The sequence below is a fragment of the Palaemon carinicauda genome, chromosome 26, assembly GCF_036898095.1.
Source record: "Palaemon carinicauda isolate YSFRI2023 chromosome 26, ASM3689809v2, whole genome shotgun sequence".
Taxonomy (NCBI): domain Eukaryota; kingdom Metazoa; phylum Arthropoda; class Malacostraca; order Decapoda; family Palaemonidae; genus Palaemon; species Palaemon carinicauda.
In genome coordinates, this window is record NC_090750.1 from 87,057,153 (window position 1) to 87,076,089 (window position 18,937).

Here is an 18,937-nt window from a genome sequence, read left to right on the forward strand (position 1 = left end):
TGATGATATTAGAAAGCTTCTTCAAAACTAAGTGGTAGAGGTCAACTCAGACAACACCACAACTTTGGCGTACATCTCCAAGCAAGGAGGCACACACTCCTTCACGCTGCTCGAGATCGCAAGGGACCTTCTCTTATGGTCAAGAATTCGAGGCATCTCCCTGTTGACGAGATTCATCCAGGGGGACTTGAACGTCTTGGCAGACTGTCTCAGTCGGAGGGGTCAGGTGATACCCACGGAATGGACCCTCCACAAGGACGTGGGCAAGAGTCTTTGGGCTACTTGGGGTCAACCCACCATAGACCTCTTTGCCTCCTCGTTGACCTAAAGGTTACCAATCTATTGCTCTCCAGTCCTAGATACAGAAGCAATCTACATAGACGCGTTTCTACTGGATTGGTCTTTTCTGGACTTATATGCATTCCCACCATTCAAGATAGTCAACAAGGTACTGCAGAAGTTCGCCTCTCACGAAGGGACAAGGTTGACATTGGTTGCTACCCTCTGGCCCGCGAGAGAGTGGTGCACCGAGGTACTTCAATGGCTGGTAGACTTTCCAAGAAGTCTTCCTCTAACGGTAGATCTGTTACGTCAGCCCCACGTAAAGAATGTCCATCAAAGCCTCCCCGCTCTTCGTCTGACTTCCTTCAGACTATCGAAAGACTCTCAAGAGCTAGAGGCTTTTCGAAGGAGGCAGCCAGTGCGATTGCAAGAGCTAGGAGAGCTTCTACCATTAGAGTATACCAGTCGAAGTGGGAAGTCTTTCGAGACTGGTGCAAGTCAGCATCTGTGTCCTCGTCCAGTACCTCTGTAGCCCAAATCGCAGATTTTCTTTTACATCTGAGAAAGGTTCACTCCCTTTCAGCTCCCACGATTAAGGGCTACAGGAGCATGTTGGCTTCGGTCTTTCGACATAGAGGCTTAGATCTTTCCAACAATAAAGATCTCCAAGATCTCCTTAAGTCTTTCGAGACCTCTAAGGAACGTCGTTTGGCAACTCCTGGATGGAACTTAGACGTGGTCCTAAGGTTCCTCATGTCAGACAGGTTTGAGCCATTACATTCAGCCTCCCTGAAGGATCTCACCCTCAAGACACTTTTCCTAGTGTGCTTGGCTTCGGCTAAAAGGGTCAGTGAACTTCATGCCTTCAGTAAGAACATCGGCTTTTCTACAGAAAAAAAAGCCACTTGTTCACTTCAACTTGGTTTCCTGGCCAAAAATGAACTGCCTTCTCATCCTTGGCCTAAATCTTTTGATATTCCTTGCTTATCAGAGATCGTAGGCAACGAACTGGAAAGAGTATTATGTCCTGTTAGAGCTCTTAAGTTCTATTTAGCTCGTACTAAGTCATTACGAGGTAAATCTGAGGCATTATGGTGCTCAGTTAAGAAACCTTCATTGCCTATGTCAAAGAATGCTTTGTCATATTTTATCAGATTTTTTTAATAAGAGAAGCTCATTCTCACTTGAATGAGAAAGACCGATGTTTGCTTAAGGTTAAGACGCACGAAGTTAGAGATATAGCAACCTCCGTGGCCTTCAAGCAAAATAAATCTCTGCAAAGTATTATGGACGCGACTTTTTGGAGAAGCAAGTCAGTGTTCGCGTCATTTTACTTAAAAGATGTCCAGACTCTTTACGAGGACTGCTAAACACTGGGTCCATTCGTTGCAGCGAGTGCAGTAGTGGGTGAGGGTTCTACCACTACATTACCCTAATTCCAATATCCTTTTTAATCTGTCTCTTGAAATGTTTTTAATATTGTTTTTTTGGGTTGTACGGAAGGCTAAGAAGCCTTTCGCATCCTGATTGATTTGGCGGGTGGTCAAAGTCATTTCTTGAGAGCGCCCAGATTAAGGGTTTGATGAGGTCCTGTTGTATGGGTTGCAGCCCTTAATACTTCAGCTTCTGGGAGTCTTTCAGCATCCTAAGAGGATCGCTGGGCTTCGTGAGGAAGACAGACTTATAAGGCAGAGTAATCGTCTAAGTCAACTTCCTTACCAGGTACCTATATATTTTGGTTTTGTTATATTGATAACTGTCAAAAACTCTTAGCTTATACGCTGTAAACTTAATTAACTCTGGTCTCTACCCACCGCCTTGGGTGTGAATCAGCTATTATATATTCACCGGCTAAGTTAAATATTTAAAAATGATATTTTAATTATAAAATAAATTTTTGAATATACTTACCCGGTGAATATATAAATTAAAGGCCCTTCCTTCCTCCCCAATAGAGACGCAGCGGGACGAGAAGAATTGAAGGGTTTATTTACATGCAAGAGTGGTATCTGGCCGATAGTGGCGCTGGTGGGCACACCCGCAACCTTCATAGCGATCGCTCGCGAGTTTTTGAGTGTGTTTTCTGTCGAGCCGCAGAGTTGCAGCTATTATATATTCACCGGGTAAGTATATTAAAAAATTTATTTTATAATTAAAATATCATATTTTCTGTTCGAAATCTCCCCCTGTAATACAATACAAAATTACCCTTTTTATAGTTTATTTATGACATATTTGTTTTTGACGTTGTTAATAGTTTATATATGACATGTCTGTTTTGACGTTGTTACTTATTTTAGAATGATTTATTGTTAATTTGTTCTCATTTATTTCCTTATTTCCTTTCCTCACTGGGCTATTTTTCCCTGTTGGAGCCCCTGGGCTTGTAGCATCTTGCTTTTCCAACTAGGGTTGTTGCTTGGATAGTAATAATAATAATAATAATAATAATGTAAGGGAGGGCGCCGGGCGGCGTTAGCCCCTCCGTTAGGTAAGTAGGTAAGGACACGGCTTGTAGGTTAGGTTAGGGGGTAAGTTTAGGTTAGTTGAGGTCCATTTTCAATCAACACATGAGGAACTGGCCGCTGATATGCAAAGGCTCCTTTACCAATATTTACCGAAAAACTTCAAGTATATTTGTTTGATAGCATCCACTGACAACATAACTATGATAAACTATTTACTAAACGTCCCAGGAGCCTTTGTATATCAGTGGCCAGTTCCTCACGTGTTGATTGAAAATGGGCATCAACTACCATAATGATTCCTGGTGGAAATCCATAAATTATGACTCATGGCTTTTCGCTAGGTATCGTCATCAGTTGGTTTCAAAACACCTGTAGAAAAGCTTGTCCTGTCTGTAACTATAATAAAACCTTCATGTTAACTTTTTAAAACTTGGTTGTTTTTGTGAGTCGTCATCATAATAAACTAGTCATCGTAATTAAAAACTTACAATAATCCAAATCACATAATAGTAATGAAACACAGTCAAAACACTGAAGTTTTTGCTTGTCAGAGCTTTCATACACATAGAAAATGAAATTTTTCCATCCCATTTTTATGAAGTCGTTCGTAGCATTGCTCATCGTACTACAAAAAAGTACGAAAACCTCTATAATTAATTGAGTTATTGATTTACTAGTTGTTCCGTAACCGAAATACAAACCACGCTATTTACAAAGGGTTATTACTTTTAGCGTAGCTGAAATGGCGAGCCATTAGAATTTAACGAGGGTGTATTACCCCCGCGCTAGTTAGCGGGGGGGTAGGGGAGTGGTAGCTAGCTACCCCTCCTCCCCCTCACACACAGGTGAATACTCACTTTCACTTTTGGCTCGGACTGTGACAGACGTCTCTCTGTCTTGGTCCTCGCTTGGCAGCCATTGTCTGTTTTGTCTTTACTTATTCGCTTACTTTTCTTTTACTCAATATATATGTAAACATGTTTTCATGTTTGTATATATATTTGAGTATAGAAATAAGTAAGTTTCCTTTTCAGATGTGTGTGTGTAGTGTACGATATCTACGTGGAGGCCTCGGCAGTTAGGCCACCACGGCCTAATTTTATGGGTTGCGATCGAGTTTGACTTCGGTCTTTCTCTCTCTCTCTCTCTTGAGGTCGTTCACCCTTTTACTATGTTTTACTACGCCCTTGTAGCTTCCTTCCCGTGTGGGTGGGGTTGCTACGCCGTACATTTTGTCTCAATTAGTTTATGAATCTAATTGTAGTTGTTAATTTTTCAGCTTGTAGAACGATTCCTTTCGGGGTTTTCGTTTTTTTTTCTTTAGTGTTCATTCATTTTTAAATTACATAATTACATAGTTACATAATTATAATTGTTATAATTCTGTTTTGGTTACAGCTCTCCTTCCGCGAGTGTAAGTGGTTGTGAGGGCACGTGCCTGTTGTGTAATTCTTGTTCCTTTTCCTCGGGATTCCTCTTCGGAGCCTTCCCGGGGGAATGAATGTGTACTAATATTATTTGTTTTATTTTTTTACAGTTACCGATCTAGTTCGTTTCTGTAATATAGCAACGGTGTGAGCTGTCTGGTTGAGTCCTGGGGATTCGGCTGTTGCTGCCTCCCCCCTTGTATTGTCGTCAGGGGCGTGTCTCCTTCTACTGGTAGTACTCCCGTGTCGACGGACAGCTCTCCAGTTCATTTTAGAACAGTCAGGAGGCTTGCCTCCTTGGGCGGATAACTTTCCTTCCGAGGGAAGTTTTTTCCTGTCCAGGCTTGAGCTTTTCCTCTTATGGGGGGTTCTTCTCTTGCCTTTTTTTCGTGCGACTATGCTCTTGGTGCTGAGCGGTCGCACCTGCAGTTTCGCTCAAGGGGCTGGGCAACTGCAGGAGCTCCTCTTCGGAGGATTGCCCCTTTTAGGTCACTGGCTGACCAGTCTCTTCCACGAAGTGTTTCTCTTTCGTTCGCGAGAGAGTACACTCATAGAGACTCCTCTTCGGAGGTTTCTTCTGTTGCTGTTGCTGTTGGCCTCCCTCGCCGTAAGGCCCTCCGTCCGCCTCGTCGTAAGGGCCTCTCATCTCCCTATAAGGGTGCTTGAGGCGCCTTTTTGAATCTCCGTTTGCAGCCTACAACTTCTTTTTCTCGATCTTCCGTCTTGGTGCAGATGGACAGCAGTCTAATCTCGTCTTCCGACGGGCAACGGTCTTCCCGACGGACAACGGTCTTCCCGACGGACAGCCGTCTTCCGACGGACATCAGTCTCCCGGCGGACAACGATCCCTTCGGGGCAAAGGGTTGCCCCCACGGGGGTTCTTCCCTTGCGTGTCAGGGTTTCCCTGCGCGCCCTTCTGTTCGTCAGCGCTCTCCTGTTCGTCAGCGCTTTCAAGATGATCTTCCCTGCGGTTCCTGTTACGTGCCCTGTGCGCCCACGTTCGCCCTCGCGATCTAGAACTTCGGTTCAGGTCGGGGTCAAGGACTCTTCTTTACGCAGGCTTCCACGCGTAGCCTTCTGCTCGTCAGCGATCATCAGCTCGTCAGCGATCATCAGCTCGTCAGCGATCATCAGCTCGCCAGCGATCGTCAGCTCGTCAGCGATCATCAGCTCGCCAGCGATCTCCGGATCGCCCACGTGTGTTACAGCTGGCACGCCAACGTTCTCCAACACTTCTGAAGGAACATGGTTCGCCAGCTACTAGCTCAACTGCGGATGCTGATCGCCATCGCGCGACCCTCAACTGCAGATGCTGATCGCCATCGCGCGACCCTCAACTGCGGATGCTGATCGCCATCGCGCGACCCTCAACTGCGGATGCTGATCGCCATCGCGCGACCCTCAACTGCAGATGCTGATCGCCATCGCGCGACCCTCAACTGCGGATGCTGATCGCCATCGCGTGACCCTCAACTGCGGATGCTGATCGCCATCGCGCGACCCTCAACTGCGGATGCTGATCGCCATCGCGCGACCCTCAACTGCGCGCCATCGCACAACCCTGAACGATTGCCCGCTTACGCATGCTGCTCCTCATCGCACCACCCTGAACGATCGCCCTCCTGCAGATGCTGATCACCATCGCACCCTTTCACGCGATCATTCACCTGCGCATGCTGCTCGCCATCGCACAACCCTGAACGATTGCCCGCTTACGCATGCTGCTCCTCATCGCACAACCCTGAACGATCGCCCTCTTGCGGATGCTGATCACCATCGCACCCTTTCACGCGATCATTCACCTGCGCATGCTGCTTGCCATCGCACAACCCTGAACGATTGCCCGCTTACGCATGCTGCTCCTCATCGCACCACCCTGAACGATCGCCCTCCTGCAGATGCTGATCACCATCGCACCCTTTCACGCGATCATTCACCTACACATGCTGCTCGCCATCGCACAACCCTGCACGATTGCCCGCTTACGCATGCTGCTCCTCATCGCACAACCCTGAACGCTCGCCCTCTTGCGGATGCTGATCACCATCGCACCCTATCACGCGATCATTCACCTACACATGCTGCTCGCCATCGCTTACCGCCAGCGATCTTCTTCACCTACGCGGCAGCACGATCCCTCGCCGTCACGCCCATTCGCCCGCGCGATCGCGCGCCCGCGCGATCGCTCGCCCGCGCGATCGCTCGCCTGCGCGCCCGCGCGATCGCTCGCCTGCGCGCCCGCGCGATCGCTCGCCTGCGCGCCCGCGCGATCGCTCGCCTGCGCGCCCGCGCGACCGCTCGCCTGCGCGCCCGCGCGACCGCTCGCCTGCGCGCCCGCGCGACCACTCGCCTGTGCGCCCGCGCGACCATTCGCCTTTGCGCGACCGTTCGCCCTCGCGCGACCATAGTTCGCGGCGAATTCCACAGCCGGTGGTAGCAGCAGGGACGCCTGCTCCTAGGCGGCACTCGGGATCACCTCCATCCAAGCACAGGTTGGTAGTGCAGGACGAAGACAGGTCAGTACAGCATTCTTCCCACCTTCTTTTCAGGCAGGAACCGTCGTGTCCTCTCCAAAGGATCGCCCGATCCCTTTCACCTTAGCGAGGATTTCGGACTCTGTGTCCTTGGAGCAGCAGACATGGTTTGATCCGCTGGCACGGGCGTTAATGAGGGTTATGAAACCAGCACTCACCGGCCAGGGTAACAAACCAGCGGCTGTCTCTCCTACGCTGAAGAGAAAGAGAGGAGTGGACTTCGTGGTGACTTCCCCCAGGGCGAAGTTGGTTCCCAAGAGGTCGGTCTCGAGGGTCCCCACTCCTGCACGAGTACTCTCTCCTTCTCCCGCCCTGGAAGGATTTTTGGCGGGGGGGCTTTCCGTTGAAGATTTCTCCATCGGACAAGGGGTGACTGCTTACCTCTTCCTCTGGGAGCTTACCAGGTTCTTTCCCTCCTCGGTTACGGCCCGAGGTTTGGTTCAAGGAAGCTACAGGAAGATCAAGGGTACTTTCCTCCTCTCGAGCTCAGGCACCTTGGCCTTTCGTCGTTAAGTATCTACTTGCGGACAAGCTCGATGTTGTACCATCTGGACGCACTGACTGAAGGCTTCCTTCGGGTGTCTCATCTGTGGAGGTCAACGACCTCAGACACCCTTCCATCCTTGAGAAGAGTTTTGTCTTTGCCCAAGGACAGAGACTTAAACATCTGCTGTGCGGAGTAAATCGACTTCCGGTTTCACTCCTCCAAGGCGCTTTCTTCCAGACTCTGCAGGGCTCCAGCTCCCTTTTCTTTCAACCACGTCGGCCTAAGTTATCGGCTACGACAACTGGGACAAGGTGTCCAATTGCAGTTTCCTCCTGTCAGGAACAGATGGCACGGGAGACTTCCCCGGGGGAGGGCATAGTCCTAAAAGGAGTTCACGAACTCTAGGATTGCAGGTTTTTTTCGCTGGGAGGATGCTTAAGGTTACTCATCCGATTGACAGCTTCCCGATGCCCATTCCCGCACAATCTCTGTGAGTAGCCAAGGATATCGCGCCTGCCGTCTCTGTCAGCGAATTCAGTGTCTCTGAACCTCTATGCCATAGCATCAGCAGAGTTGCCCGGTTGGGCAGAATGATCCATACCTTAGGCGAAGGTCTTCCTTAGGATCATCGACGGCTTCACCCCCGGCCCCCTCAGTCGATCCTTTCTTGTAAGGAAGGATCTGAGAGGGGATGTCCATAGTCGACCTCTCAGCCCTGATCAAGTTTGTCGAACAAACTTCGGCCAGCGTAGACCAGCAGAATCGATCAGACTGGTAACGAGGCGACAGGACTCCTTTAACCCTGGATCGGAAGGACGGGTACTTTCAGTTTCCATTCCATCCATCTTCCAGGGTGCTCGTCGAATTCAGCCTAAACTGCAAGTATTCCTGCTTATGATGCAGTGTGGCTATCCCGCCGTGGCATAGCAGGTGTGTTTCCCCAGAGAACTCTCCCTGCCTTCCTTTTGGCCGCTCAGGTGCAGACTTTCGCCTCCTCTGCTGTTTGGAGGGCTGGTCAACTCCGGTAGGCTCGGGTTTCGACCTTCTTCAGCGCCGGGAAAAGCTTCCGAATGCTGACCATGAGTGTGGGCTCATGGTATTTTGCTTGGAGCCTTCTCTTCCTCTGCCTCAACATCTGGAGTATCTGGCCATGATATTGAGTCAACCGCCTTACCACGTTGGAAACCCCGCTTCTCGTCCGTCCAGCGAGGTTAAGCAACGTCGGTACTTGGATGGGTGACCACCTGGGGACGCCAGATTCTGTTACCACATCCTCCGAGCCTTCCTTTCGGTTGACTGTGGCAAGACTGAGGAGAGTCGCAGTACCTGTTCTCAGTCAAGCAGAGTTTTCAGCCCTACCTTGGAACGTTTCCTAGTTCTTCTTTCCTCATTGACCCGTTTATAGTCCGAACGGTCGCCTCAGGATAAGTTCCATGTGGGGCGATCCAAGTTCCGGTGGCTTCAGGCAATGTTTAACCGGACTCCCTGGCCCTATGGGACCAGCGGAACTATTAAACCTGCAATGGGTGTTGACCTATGGAGCCTCTTGATGGTAGTGGATATTCTCGTCCTTTCCCCACATTCTTGATGCGGTTCTCGGACTCGTCAAAGGAAAGGGGGGGGGGGGGCATGTTCCGGTCCAGGCCTATGGTCAAGACCTGAAGGATACCTCTCCATCATTCAGGCAGGCTTAAGGGCCTTAGTCTGGCCCCTCTTCAGATCCTACCGCTCCTGCCAAGTCGCCCCGTTGCGTGTCGACTTCATGCTAACCAGCAGGGGACGCATTTTCACACCTTCACATCTTGTAGTAGAGATACCGGGATGATTGAGATTCTCTCAATTCCACCATCGGCTCTCTCATTCCAGGCAGGGGAATGTTTCTCTCAGACTATCCGAGCAGAGCCTCATAGAGAGAGTGTACCTAAGGGTCTTTGACCTTGGGTAACCAGCAAGTGCTGGTCTGGGGGACCTGATCGCGACAGCTTGGAACCTCAAGCTTCCGCTAGTTTTCCCCCCAGTCTCAGACCCCGAGACTCTGGCAAGATGCATTCCGGTGATGGTGGGACAACTTCGACGCCTGCGTCTTCCCTCCTTTTTGTCTGCGGACAATGGGTCTCAACAAAACCAGGTTGTCTGTCAACCTTTCAATGGGAGAGCTCCACTGGGACTATGCGCAGAACGGTTTCTGGACCCTCTGCTTCCCCTGACGGAACTCCCGGGAGAGCTTCTCCCACGGCGCAGACTACTCAAGCAACCACACTGCGACATCTCTCCCGAACCGGGGCGTCGCTTCGGCTTCATGCCTGGAGACACTACGCTTCCTCCTCTAGAAGAGACAACCCGCTACAGTCGCGGTACGGAGGTCGCGTCATCTGCGATAGTCATCCACAGGGGTCTCCCAGGCAAAGTGAAGAGTCTAAGGTGGTTGGTGCCGTGGGAGATATACCTCTTCCCGTGAGGCCTCTTCTCCAGCAATAACGGTCTTATTGCCTTTCGGCGGGAGGAAACTCCTTTCCGCTCTTGGCAATGAAGCCTGTCGCTCAGCCTTTCCCTGACCTTCAGGCTTAAAGGAATAACTTTTTCCTGCCCGCTGGATCTATCCTCGCTCATGCGAAGCTACGATCGTCCCTGCCCTAGTCGGAGGAAGACCTCCGACTTGGAGCATGGCTCGGACTTTTAGTCCTTTAAGAGATCTTCTCAAGACCCTTTTACGACAGGCCTCGGATTGTATTCCGCCTTGGGTCTTCTGCTCACTCTGGCCACGGCCAGTGTGTAAGCAATCTTCTTGGTCTCTTACTACTCCCCCCCTTTCTAAGGAAGAGGAGAAGGCAACATTCAGGCTCGCTCCTGAGTTGTTGGCTAGACTCAGAATCTGAGGGTCCCGACCCTTCGGTCCGATTCATTCAAGATTTTGAGTCTCCATTCTGTGTCTGATGTCCCAAGACCTTCTCTTTCTTGCCAGTACAGGAATCGAGAGGTTAGCGCTGGGAACAGCTGCAGTTTGGCCTCAGTTGCAGCCGATTTGGGAACACAAGGAGGACATGGGGGGAGAGTCACCAGTATACCTCTTCAGCCCGGACTCAAGGACATTCATCTCGACCTGTCTTCAGACCCTCCCCCGTCACGTCGCCCTACAGCACGATGTTGGATACATCGCAACGTCCCTCGCCTTCGAGTAATACTACTCTGTGACGCAGGTGCTACAAGCTGGAGTCTGGAAGCGTCTGATGACCTTCGCAGCCCGCTTCCTGCAGGGCGTGACCCACAGGAGTCTCGATACGTTTTCTATCGCTCTGTGGTGGCTACACAACAGCTGGTCTAACCTCAGGCTCCTTTTTGGACAGGTAGCAGAAGGTTGAGGGCATTGTTATCAGGTTTTAGTCTGCATGAACGAAAGAAGTATGTCTGGCCCTTACTTCTTTCTTCATCATCCCCTCTACGGGGAAGCAGCATCCTGGTCTCTGCATAGCTGACCTCGAACCTCTGCAGGTAAACCATGCTTCCTTGTGTTCCGAGTATTGAGTCAATACTGTCGCGTCCCCCATACCCTGACGAGGTGGTATTGGGAACGTCCTAACCCAGAGTTCCTTCTGGAACTCCAGGTCAACTGCCTAGGACGGGTCACACTTCTTCCTTCACACACAAGCTTACGTAGGCCACATGGTTCCTTGCGGTGCAAGGAACTTGTGAGGTGCAGGGACTCCTTTTCTCGAGTGCGACTCACTCGGATTCTGAGTCCCCGGGTAAAGCCAAAGCCAGTATGGCTGGGGACTTTCCACCCTTCCTAAGGGATAAGTCACCCTTTGTAAATAGCGTGGTTTGTATTTCGGTTACGGAACAAATGACAAATTCGAAGATAATTTGTATTTTTCCTAACCATACAAACCTTAGCTATTTACACATATTTGCCCGCCAGCCCTGTCCCCCAAGACAAGTCCTACCTCTAAGTGAAAGTGAGTATTCACCTGTGTGTGAGGGGGAGGAGGGGTAGCTAGCTACCACTCCCCTACCCCCCCGCTAACTAGCGCGGGGGTAATACACCCTCGTTAAATTCTAATGGCTCGCCATTTCAGCTACGCTAAAAGTAATAACCCTTTGTAAATAGCTAAGGTTTGTATGGTTAGGAAAAATACAAATTATCTTCGAATTTGTCATTTTTTGCTCTGCCATATGCTCGCTCGCAATTAAACATTATCTCATTGCTCCTATGTTCTGGCAAGTGAAACATGTTTCTCTAACCGAGTTAGCCCCGTAGGTGGTGTATCGATACTGTGTAACTGATTTCTGCGCACGGTGTGCCAGTCTCTTTAGTATTTGTCCATGAAAAAAGCCTATACGGCTTTAATATTTTGCTTGCAGACTGATGCAGTACATACTCGTAACTCAGTTGAAATTTGTATTTTCGTATTCAAAGTTATCCATAACCTGAGGTACAACTTTGTTAGTATTTCTCAGTCCGTATTTATGTGGTGTTGCTTGAATTCTGTCTAGGGTTCAGTGGGAACCGTTCAGCTTCTCATGTGTTGAAGTGTCTTAGCTGCTTGGCTGGTTAGGGTATTTGATCTGATTGATCCCTTTCCCTTGCTTCCTTGAGTATAGTAATGTACAGTATTCGGCAATATGAACCTCAGGTGTAGAAATATATGGAATTTTGATAATAAAATCATTTCATTTTGTAGTTACCCAAGGTTAATATCACTCCCCCTGCCCCCTACAGATTAGTGATGTTAAGATATTATTGAATTTACAATAGATTTTGACACTTCATGAGCTTTGAGTAGGAATCTCAGGTGAGTAAAGAAATCATAGATTTTATTATTAAAATTCCATTAATTTGATTTTTCTCTTTATTTCCAGGTCTCTTAAATTTTTGGTATGAATATTACAAGACTTCGTATTGGATCCATAGTTAGAAGAGTATCAATTACAATGAGTGAACGACCAGTTAGTACTTCCAGTTATGCAATGGTTAAGGCCATAGAAGAATTGGAAAAGAATCCATACTTTGAAAAGTATGCTGGGAAAATTGCTAAATACCAGAAGTAAGTATGAATAAAAATATATTTATTTATGGGTGAAATTGGGAAAATGGAGAATGCCATACACTTTTCATACATGTAATTTCCTAGAAATGTGTTTGTTCCAATACAAATACAATTCTTCATCCTCTACATCATGAGGCTCAATACTACACAGTACAGTATTCAAGAAGTTTTATTCCAGGTTTGACCAAGTTGTGGAATGATCTTCCTAATCTGATAGTTGAATCACTAGAACTTCAGAAGTTCAAACTTGCAGTAAATATTTTTATGTTGAACAGGCTGACATGTCTTTTTATAGTTTATATATGAAATACCTTTTGATGATGTTACTGTGTTAAAAATATTTTATTTCAATTGTTCACTATTTCTCACATCGTTTATTTATTTCCTTATTCCCTTTCCTCACTGGGCTATTTTTAAATATTTAACTTAGCCGGTGAATATATAATAGCTGCAACTCTGCGGCTCGACAGACAACATACTTAAAAAACTCGCGAGCGATCGCTATGCAGGATGCGGGTGTGCCCACCAGCGCCAACTGTCGGCCAGATACTACTCTCGGATGTAAACAAAACCTTCAATTCTTCTCTGTCGACGTTGACGACAAGACGTACTTTTACTCGCTGTAGAACCTGGAGTTTTCCCATCATATTTGGTGAAGTACTTTAATTTGGTTTGAGCTTTCGCAGTACAGGTGTTTTTTCTTCAACATAAACTCTTGAACTCTTTTTTGAATCGGATTATTTGTTGATGACTTAGATTGTTTTTGGAATTTTCTTTGACTAATTCAAAATGGCTGACCCTTCTCAAGTTCCTAAGTTTCGAAAGTGTAATGCTAGGGACTGTAATAGGCGTCTTCCAAAGGCTTCTCTCGACCCTCACACTGTTTGTTCCAATTGTCGGGGTAAAACCTGTCAATTGGGAGATCGATGTGAGGAATGCGTGGGCCTTTCGGAATTCGATAGGATCGAATTTGATAAATATACACGCAGACTAGAGAGAGATAGGGTAAGGAGAAGTTCTTCTAGGTCCGTAGATTTTTCCTCTCCACATGCCCCTGAACCTAATCCTTCCCCTGTAGTGGTTGTTCCTAACCCCCCTCCTAGCACTCAGGAACCGTCTATGCAAGACATGTTGCTTGCTATTCATGCCTTGGGGGAGAGAGTTGAGGCTTTAGCAAGTGACCGTAATCAACTCATGGCGGACGTGAAGGAACTCAAGTGCCAAAGTGCCACGGCGGAAAGTGGGAAAGTGCCTAGTGTTACGCAAAGTGTTGTGAACAGTGTTGCGACCGAGGGTTCGTCTGTTCGTGCCTGTCGTTCACCTAGTCCGGGACCTCTTGCAAGCTCCCAAGCCCAGGGGAGAAGCAATGTCGTACGACTTACGGGTTCGAGAGGCCTTGATCAGCGAACAGACGTTCCCTCTTTGGTATCAGGCGTATCTCGTCAAGATCGCCCCTACCATAAGACGAGAGAGCCCATTTTTAACTCGTCGTCCGAAGGCATTTCACGTAAGAAACCATGGAGCAAGGTCTCTAGACCTATGAAACGCAAGTCGGTCCCTTCAGGACAAGTCCAACGTCCCGGTTGTAGTCACTGGGACAGTTCGGACCCGTTGCCGTCATCTGATGACTGCTCGCCGCCTAAGAAAGGCAAAGTTGTGCCGTCTCAGTCGCTAACCCCGTCTGTTACCGCACCCGCTTCCGTAGACCCTAAATGGGTGATACTGCAAGACATGCAGTCTAAGCTTGCGTCCCTTATGGAAGACTACAACGCAGAGAAGGTTTCAGTTGAACCTAGCCGTTTTTCTCATGGAGATACTGGCCGTCAGCCTTCCAAGCGTTCTGTTGTGCGTCCTGTTGACGTTGATGTAGCTTTCTCGCGTCAACCAGTTGGGGTTGTACCTCCCCCGATGCGGTCCCGTGTGGATTTCCAGCCGCACGTTGACGTTAGGCAACTCACTGATGCGACTGGTGACGTTCAGGACGTTCACCAACCATCAAAGTTGACTTGTTTTGACGCGGTGCGTCAATCTCCGCAACACAGTATGGTGTTGACTGCACAACCCAGACGGTCTAAACAGTCTCGGGTGGACGCTGTGCGTCCTCGCGCACCTGTTGTTGTTGACAGTTCCCAGACTGTTCAGCAGTTTCAGGACGCTGCGTCCTGCTCCGTCACGTATGCACCAGTGCGGCCGGACGCTGCGGGTCATACGTTGCCTACCCCTTTGCCGTTTTCTCATCAGTTATCAGATGAGGAACTTTCAGATGAGGACGTTGCTGAACCACAGCCTGAGGATCAGCCTTCAGATTTAGATGACCCTAAAGCAGTTCCACCATCTATGGACTTTAAAAAAGTCATGCTTGTTTTTAAAGAGTTGTTCCCTGAACACTTTATCTCTGTGGCTCCTCGTTCGCCGCCGTCTGAGTTTGTTTTAGGCGTTCCTGCTGCCATGCCAGCCTTTACGAAACTCGTTCTCTCTCGCTCATCCAAGAGAGCTTTACGGCTGTTAGGCGATTGGTTGGACACCAAGAGGAGTTTAGGGAAGACGGCCTTTGCCTTCCCCCCATCTAAACTCTCGTCTAGATCGAGCGTCTGGTATGCCACGGGAGAAGTTCTCGGCTTGGGAGTTCCTGCCTCTGCCCAGGGCGACTTCTCAAGTCTTGTAGACTCTCCCCGCCGCCTTGCCATGAGACGCTCGAAGATCTGTTGGTCATCCTCGGACCTGGACCACCTTCTTAAAGGCATCTTTAGGGCGTTTGAAGTTTTTAACTTCCTGGACTGGTGTTTGGGAGCCCTGAGTAGGAAAATCTCATCTGCCGATAGGGATGTTTCCTTACTCATTATGTCCTGCATGGACAAGGCCGTCCGCGATGGATCCAACGAACTTGCCGCCTCATTCACGTCAGGAGTCCTAAAGAAACGAGAGTCTCTGTGCTCTTTTCTATCAGCAGGAGTGACGCCATGTCAAAGATCTGAGCTACTCTTTGCGCCCTTGTCTAAGTGCTTGTTTCCTGAAGTCTTAGTTAAGGAAATTGCCTTGTCTTTAGTGCAGAAGGACACCCACGATTTAGTTGCGTCCTCGGCTCGCAAAGTTCCCCCTTTGCCTGCCTTGTCTGCTAGACCTAGGATAGACACTCCAGCGTCCAGGTTTATTCCGCCCTTTCGTGGCAGAGCCCCCAGCAGGGGAGGTGCTCGTGCCGAAGGGAAGAGAGGAAAGAGGAAAGGATCCAAGTCCTCGCGGGGCAGAGTCTGACTGCCCGCAACTTCAGACAGCAGTAGGTGCCAGACTCAAGAACTTCTGGCAAGCCTGGGAGAAGAGAGGCGCAGATCAACAATCTGTGAGGTTGCTCAGAGAGGGGTACAAAATCCCTTTTGTACGCAGACCTCCTCTAGCGACGTCCCCCATCGATCTCTCTCCCAGGTACCGAGAGGAAGCAAAGAGACAAGCCCTGAAACTGGAAGTGTCTCTTTTACTAGAGAAGGGAGCGGTGGTCAAAGTCTCGGACCTTCAATCACCGGGGTTTTACAACCGTCTCTTCCTAGTATCAAAGAAGACAGGAGGTTGGAGACCGGTGCTAGACGTCAGTGCTCTGAATGTCTTTGTCACAAAGACGAAGTTCACCATGGAGACCACAAAGTCAGTCTTAGCAGCGGTCAGAAAGGGAGACTGGATGGTCTCTCTCGACCTAAGGGACGCTTACTTCCACATCCCCATTCACTCAGATTCCCAACCTTTTCTGAGATTCGTCTTCGACGATGTGGTGTACCAGTTTCGGGCCCTGTGCTTTGGCCTAAGCACAGCTCCTCTCGTGTTTACGAGGCTTATGAGGAATGTGGCAAAATTCCTCCATTTATCGGACATCCGAGCCTCCCTTTATTTGGACGACTGGCTTCTCAGAGCCTCTTCCAGTCATCGCTGTCTGAAGGATCTCAATTGGACTCTAGATCTGACCAAGGAATTGGGACTCCTTGTCAACGTGGAAAAGTCCCTACTGATCCCATCCCAAACTATTCTGTATTTAGGGATGGAGATTCACAGTCCAGTTTTTCGGGCTTTTCCGTCGGCCCCCAGAATAGATCAAGCCCTGCTCGTCATCCAGAAGATGTTGAAGAAAGAACGTTGCTCAGTCAGGAATTGGATGAGTCTGGTAGGAACGCTATCATCCCTGGAGCAATTTGTCTCGCTAGGAAGGCTACACCTCCGACCTCTACAATTCCATCTAGCTTTTCACTGGAAAAAGGACAAGACGCTAGAGGCGGTCTCGATCCCGATTTCCGAAAAGATAAAGACTTGTCTGACTTGGTGGAAAGACAATATCAGTCTAGGAGAGGGTCTTCCCCTAGTAGTTCTGAAACCCAACCACGTTCTCTTCTCAGACGCATCGGACTTGGGCTGGGGCGCGACGCTGGACGGTCGGGAATGCTCAGGTCTGTGGAACTCGAGTCAGAGGAGCATGCATATCAACAGCAAGGAGCTTTTGGCGGTTCACCTGGCCTTGATAAGCTTCGAGAGTCTCCTTCGAGGCAAGGTGGTGGAGGTCAACTCGGACAACACCACGGCCTTGGCGTACATTTCCAAACAGGGAGGTACCCACTCACTGACTCTGTACGAGATCGCAAGGGACCTGCTCATCTGGTCAAAAGATTGAGGCATCTCCCTAGTAACGAGGTTCATCCAGGGCGACTTGAACGTTCTAGCAGATTGTCTCAGTCGGAAAGGTCAAGTAATTCCAACCGAATGGACCCTCCACAAGGATGTGTGCAAGAGACTTTGGGCGACTTGGGGTCAACCCACCATAGATCTCTTTGCAACCTCGTTGACCAAGAGGCTTCCAATCTATTGCTCTCCAGTCCCAGACCCAGCAGCAATACATATAGATGCCTTTCTCCTAGATTGGTCACACCTAGATCTTTACGCATTCCCACCATTCAAGATTGTCAACAAGGTACTGCAGAAATTCGCCTCTCACGAAGGGACAAGGTTGACGTTAGTTGCTCCCCTCTGGCCTGCGAGAGAATGGTTCACCGAGGTACTTCGATGGCTAGTAGACTTTCCCAGAAGTCTTCCTCTAAGAGTAGACCTTTTACGTCAGCCGCACGTAAAGAAGGTACACCAAAGCCTCCACGCTCTTCGTCTGACTGCCTTCAGACTATCGAAAGACTCTCGAGAGCTAGAGGCTTTTTGAAGGAGGCAGCCAGTGCGATTGCTAGAGCGAGGAGAGCTTCTACCATTAGAGTTTACCAATCGAAGTGGGAAGTCTTCCGAGACTGGTGCAAGTCAGTTTCCGTATCCTCGTCCAGTACCTCTGTAGCCCAAATTGCTGATTTTCTCTTATACCTGAGAAAAGTTCGCTCCCTTTCAGCTCCTACGATCAAGGACTACAGAAGCATGTTGGCCTCGGTCTTCCGGCATAGAGGCTTAGATCTTTCCAACAATAAAGATCTGCAAGACCTCCTTAAGTCTTTTGAGACCTCTAAGGAACGTCGTTTGGCTACACCTGGGTGGAATTTAGACGTGGTCCTAAGATTCCTCATGTCAGACAGGTTTGAGCCTTTACATTCAGCCTCCCTGAAAGATCTCACTCTTAAGACTCTTTTCCTGGTATGCTTGGCCTCGGCTAAAAGAGTCAGTGAGCTTCATGCCTTCAGCAAGAACATCGGGTTTTCGTCAGAAAAAGCCACTTTTTCTCTGCAGCTTGGTTTCCTAGCCAAGAATGAGCTGCCTTCTCGTCCTTGGCCTAAATCTTTCGATATTCCTAGCTTATCGGAGATCGTAGGCAATGAACTAGAAAGAGTATTATGCCCTGTTAGAGCTCTTAAGTTCTACTTAGCTCGTACTAAACCTTTACGAGGCAAATCTGAAGCGTTATGGTGTTCGGTTAAGAAACCATCCTTACGTATGTCAAAGAATGCTTTGTCATATTTTATCAGATTGTTAATACGAGAAGCTCATTCACACTTGAGTGAGGAAGACCGATCTTTGCTTAAGGTTAAGACGCACGAGGTTAGAGCTGTAGCAACTTCCGTGGCCTTTAAGCAAAATAGATCTCTGCAAAGTATCATGGACGCGACCTATTGGAGAAGCAAGTCAGTGTTCGCGTCATTTTACTTGAAAGATGTCCAGACTCTTTACGAGAACTGCTACACACTGGGACCATTCGTAGCAGCGAGTGCAGTAGTGGGTGAGGGCTCAACCACTACAATTCCCTAATTCCATATCCTTTTAATCTGTCTCTTGAAATGTTTTTTAATGTTGTTTTTATGGGTTGTTCGGAAGGCTAAGAAGCCTTTTGCATCCTGGTTGATTTGGCGGGTGGTCAAAGTCATTTCTTGAGAGCGCCCAGATTAGGGGTTTGATGAGGTCCTGTTGTATGGGTTGCAGCCCTTGATACTTCAGCTCCTGGGAGTCTGTCAGCATCCCAAGATGATCGCTGGGCTCCGTGAGGAAGACAGACTTACAAGGCAGAGTAATCGTCTAAGTCGACTTCCTTACCAGGTACCTATTTATTTTGGTTTTGTTATATTGATAACTGTCAAAATGAAAAAACTCTTAGCTTATACGCTGTAAACATATTTAACTCTGGTCTCTACCCACCTCCTTGGGTGTGAATCAGCTATTATATATTCACCGGCTAAGTTAAATATTTAAAAATGATATTTTAATTATAAAATAAATTTTTGAATATACTTACCCG

General features: G+C 48.5%; 1 protein-coding gene across 1 annotated transcript in view; it reads left to right on the forward strand.

The window, feature by feature from the left end:
- The window catches only part of LOC137620264 (ATP synthase mitochondrial F1 complex assembly factor 1), a 64,973-nt gene that overhangs the window by 14,269 nt on the left and 31,767 nt on the right, over positions 1 to 18,937 (forward strand). Inside the window, exon 2 of the mRNA XM_068350503.1 lies at positions 12,056 to 12,240. Coding sequence (XP_068206604.1) covers positions 12,074 to 12,240 — 167 coding nt within the window. The 5' untranslated portion in view covers positions 12,056 to 12,073. The remainder of the gene's footprint in view (positions 1 to 12,055; positions 12,241 to 18,937) is intronic.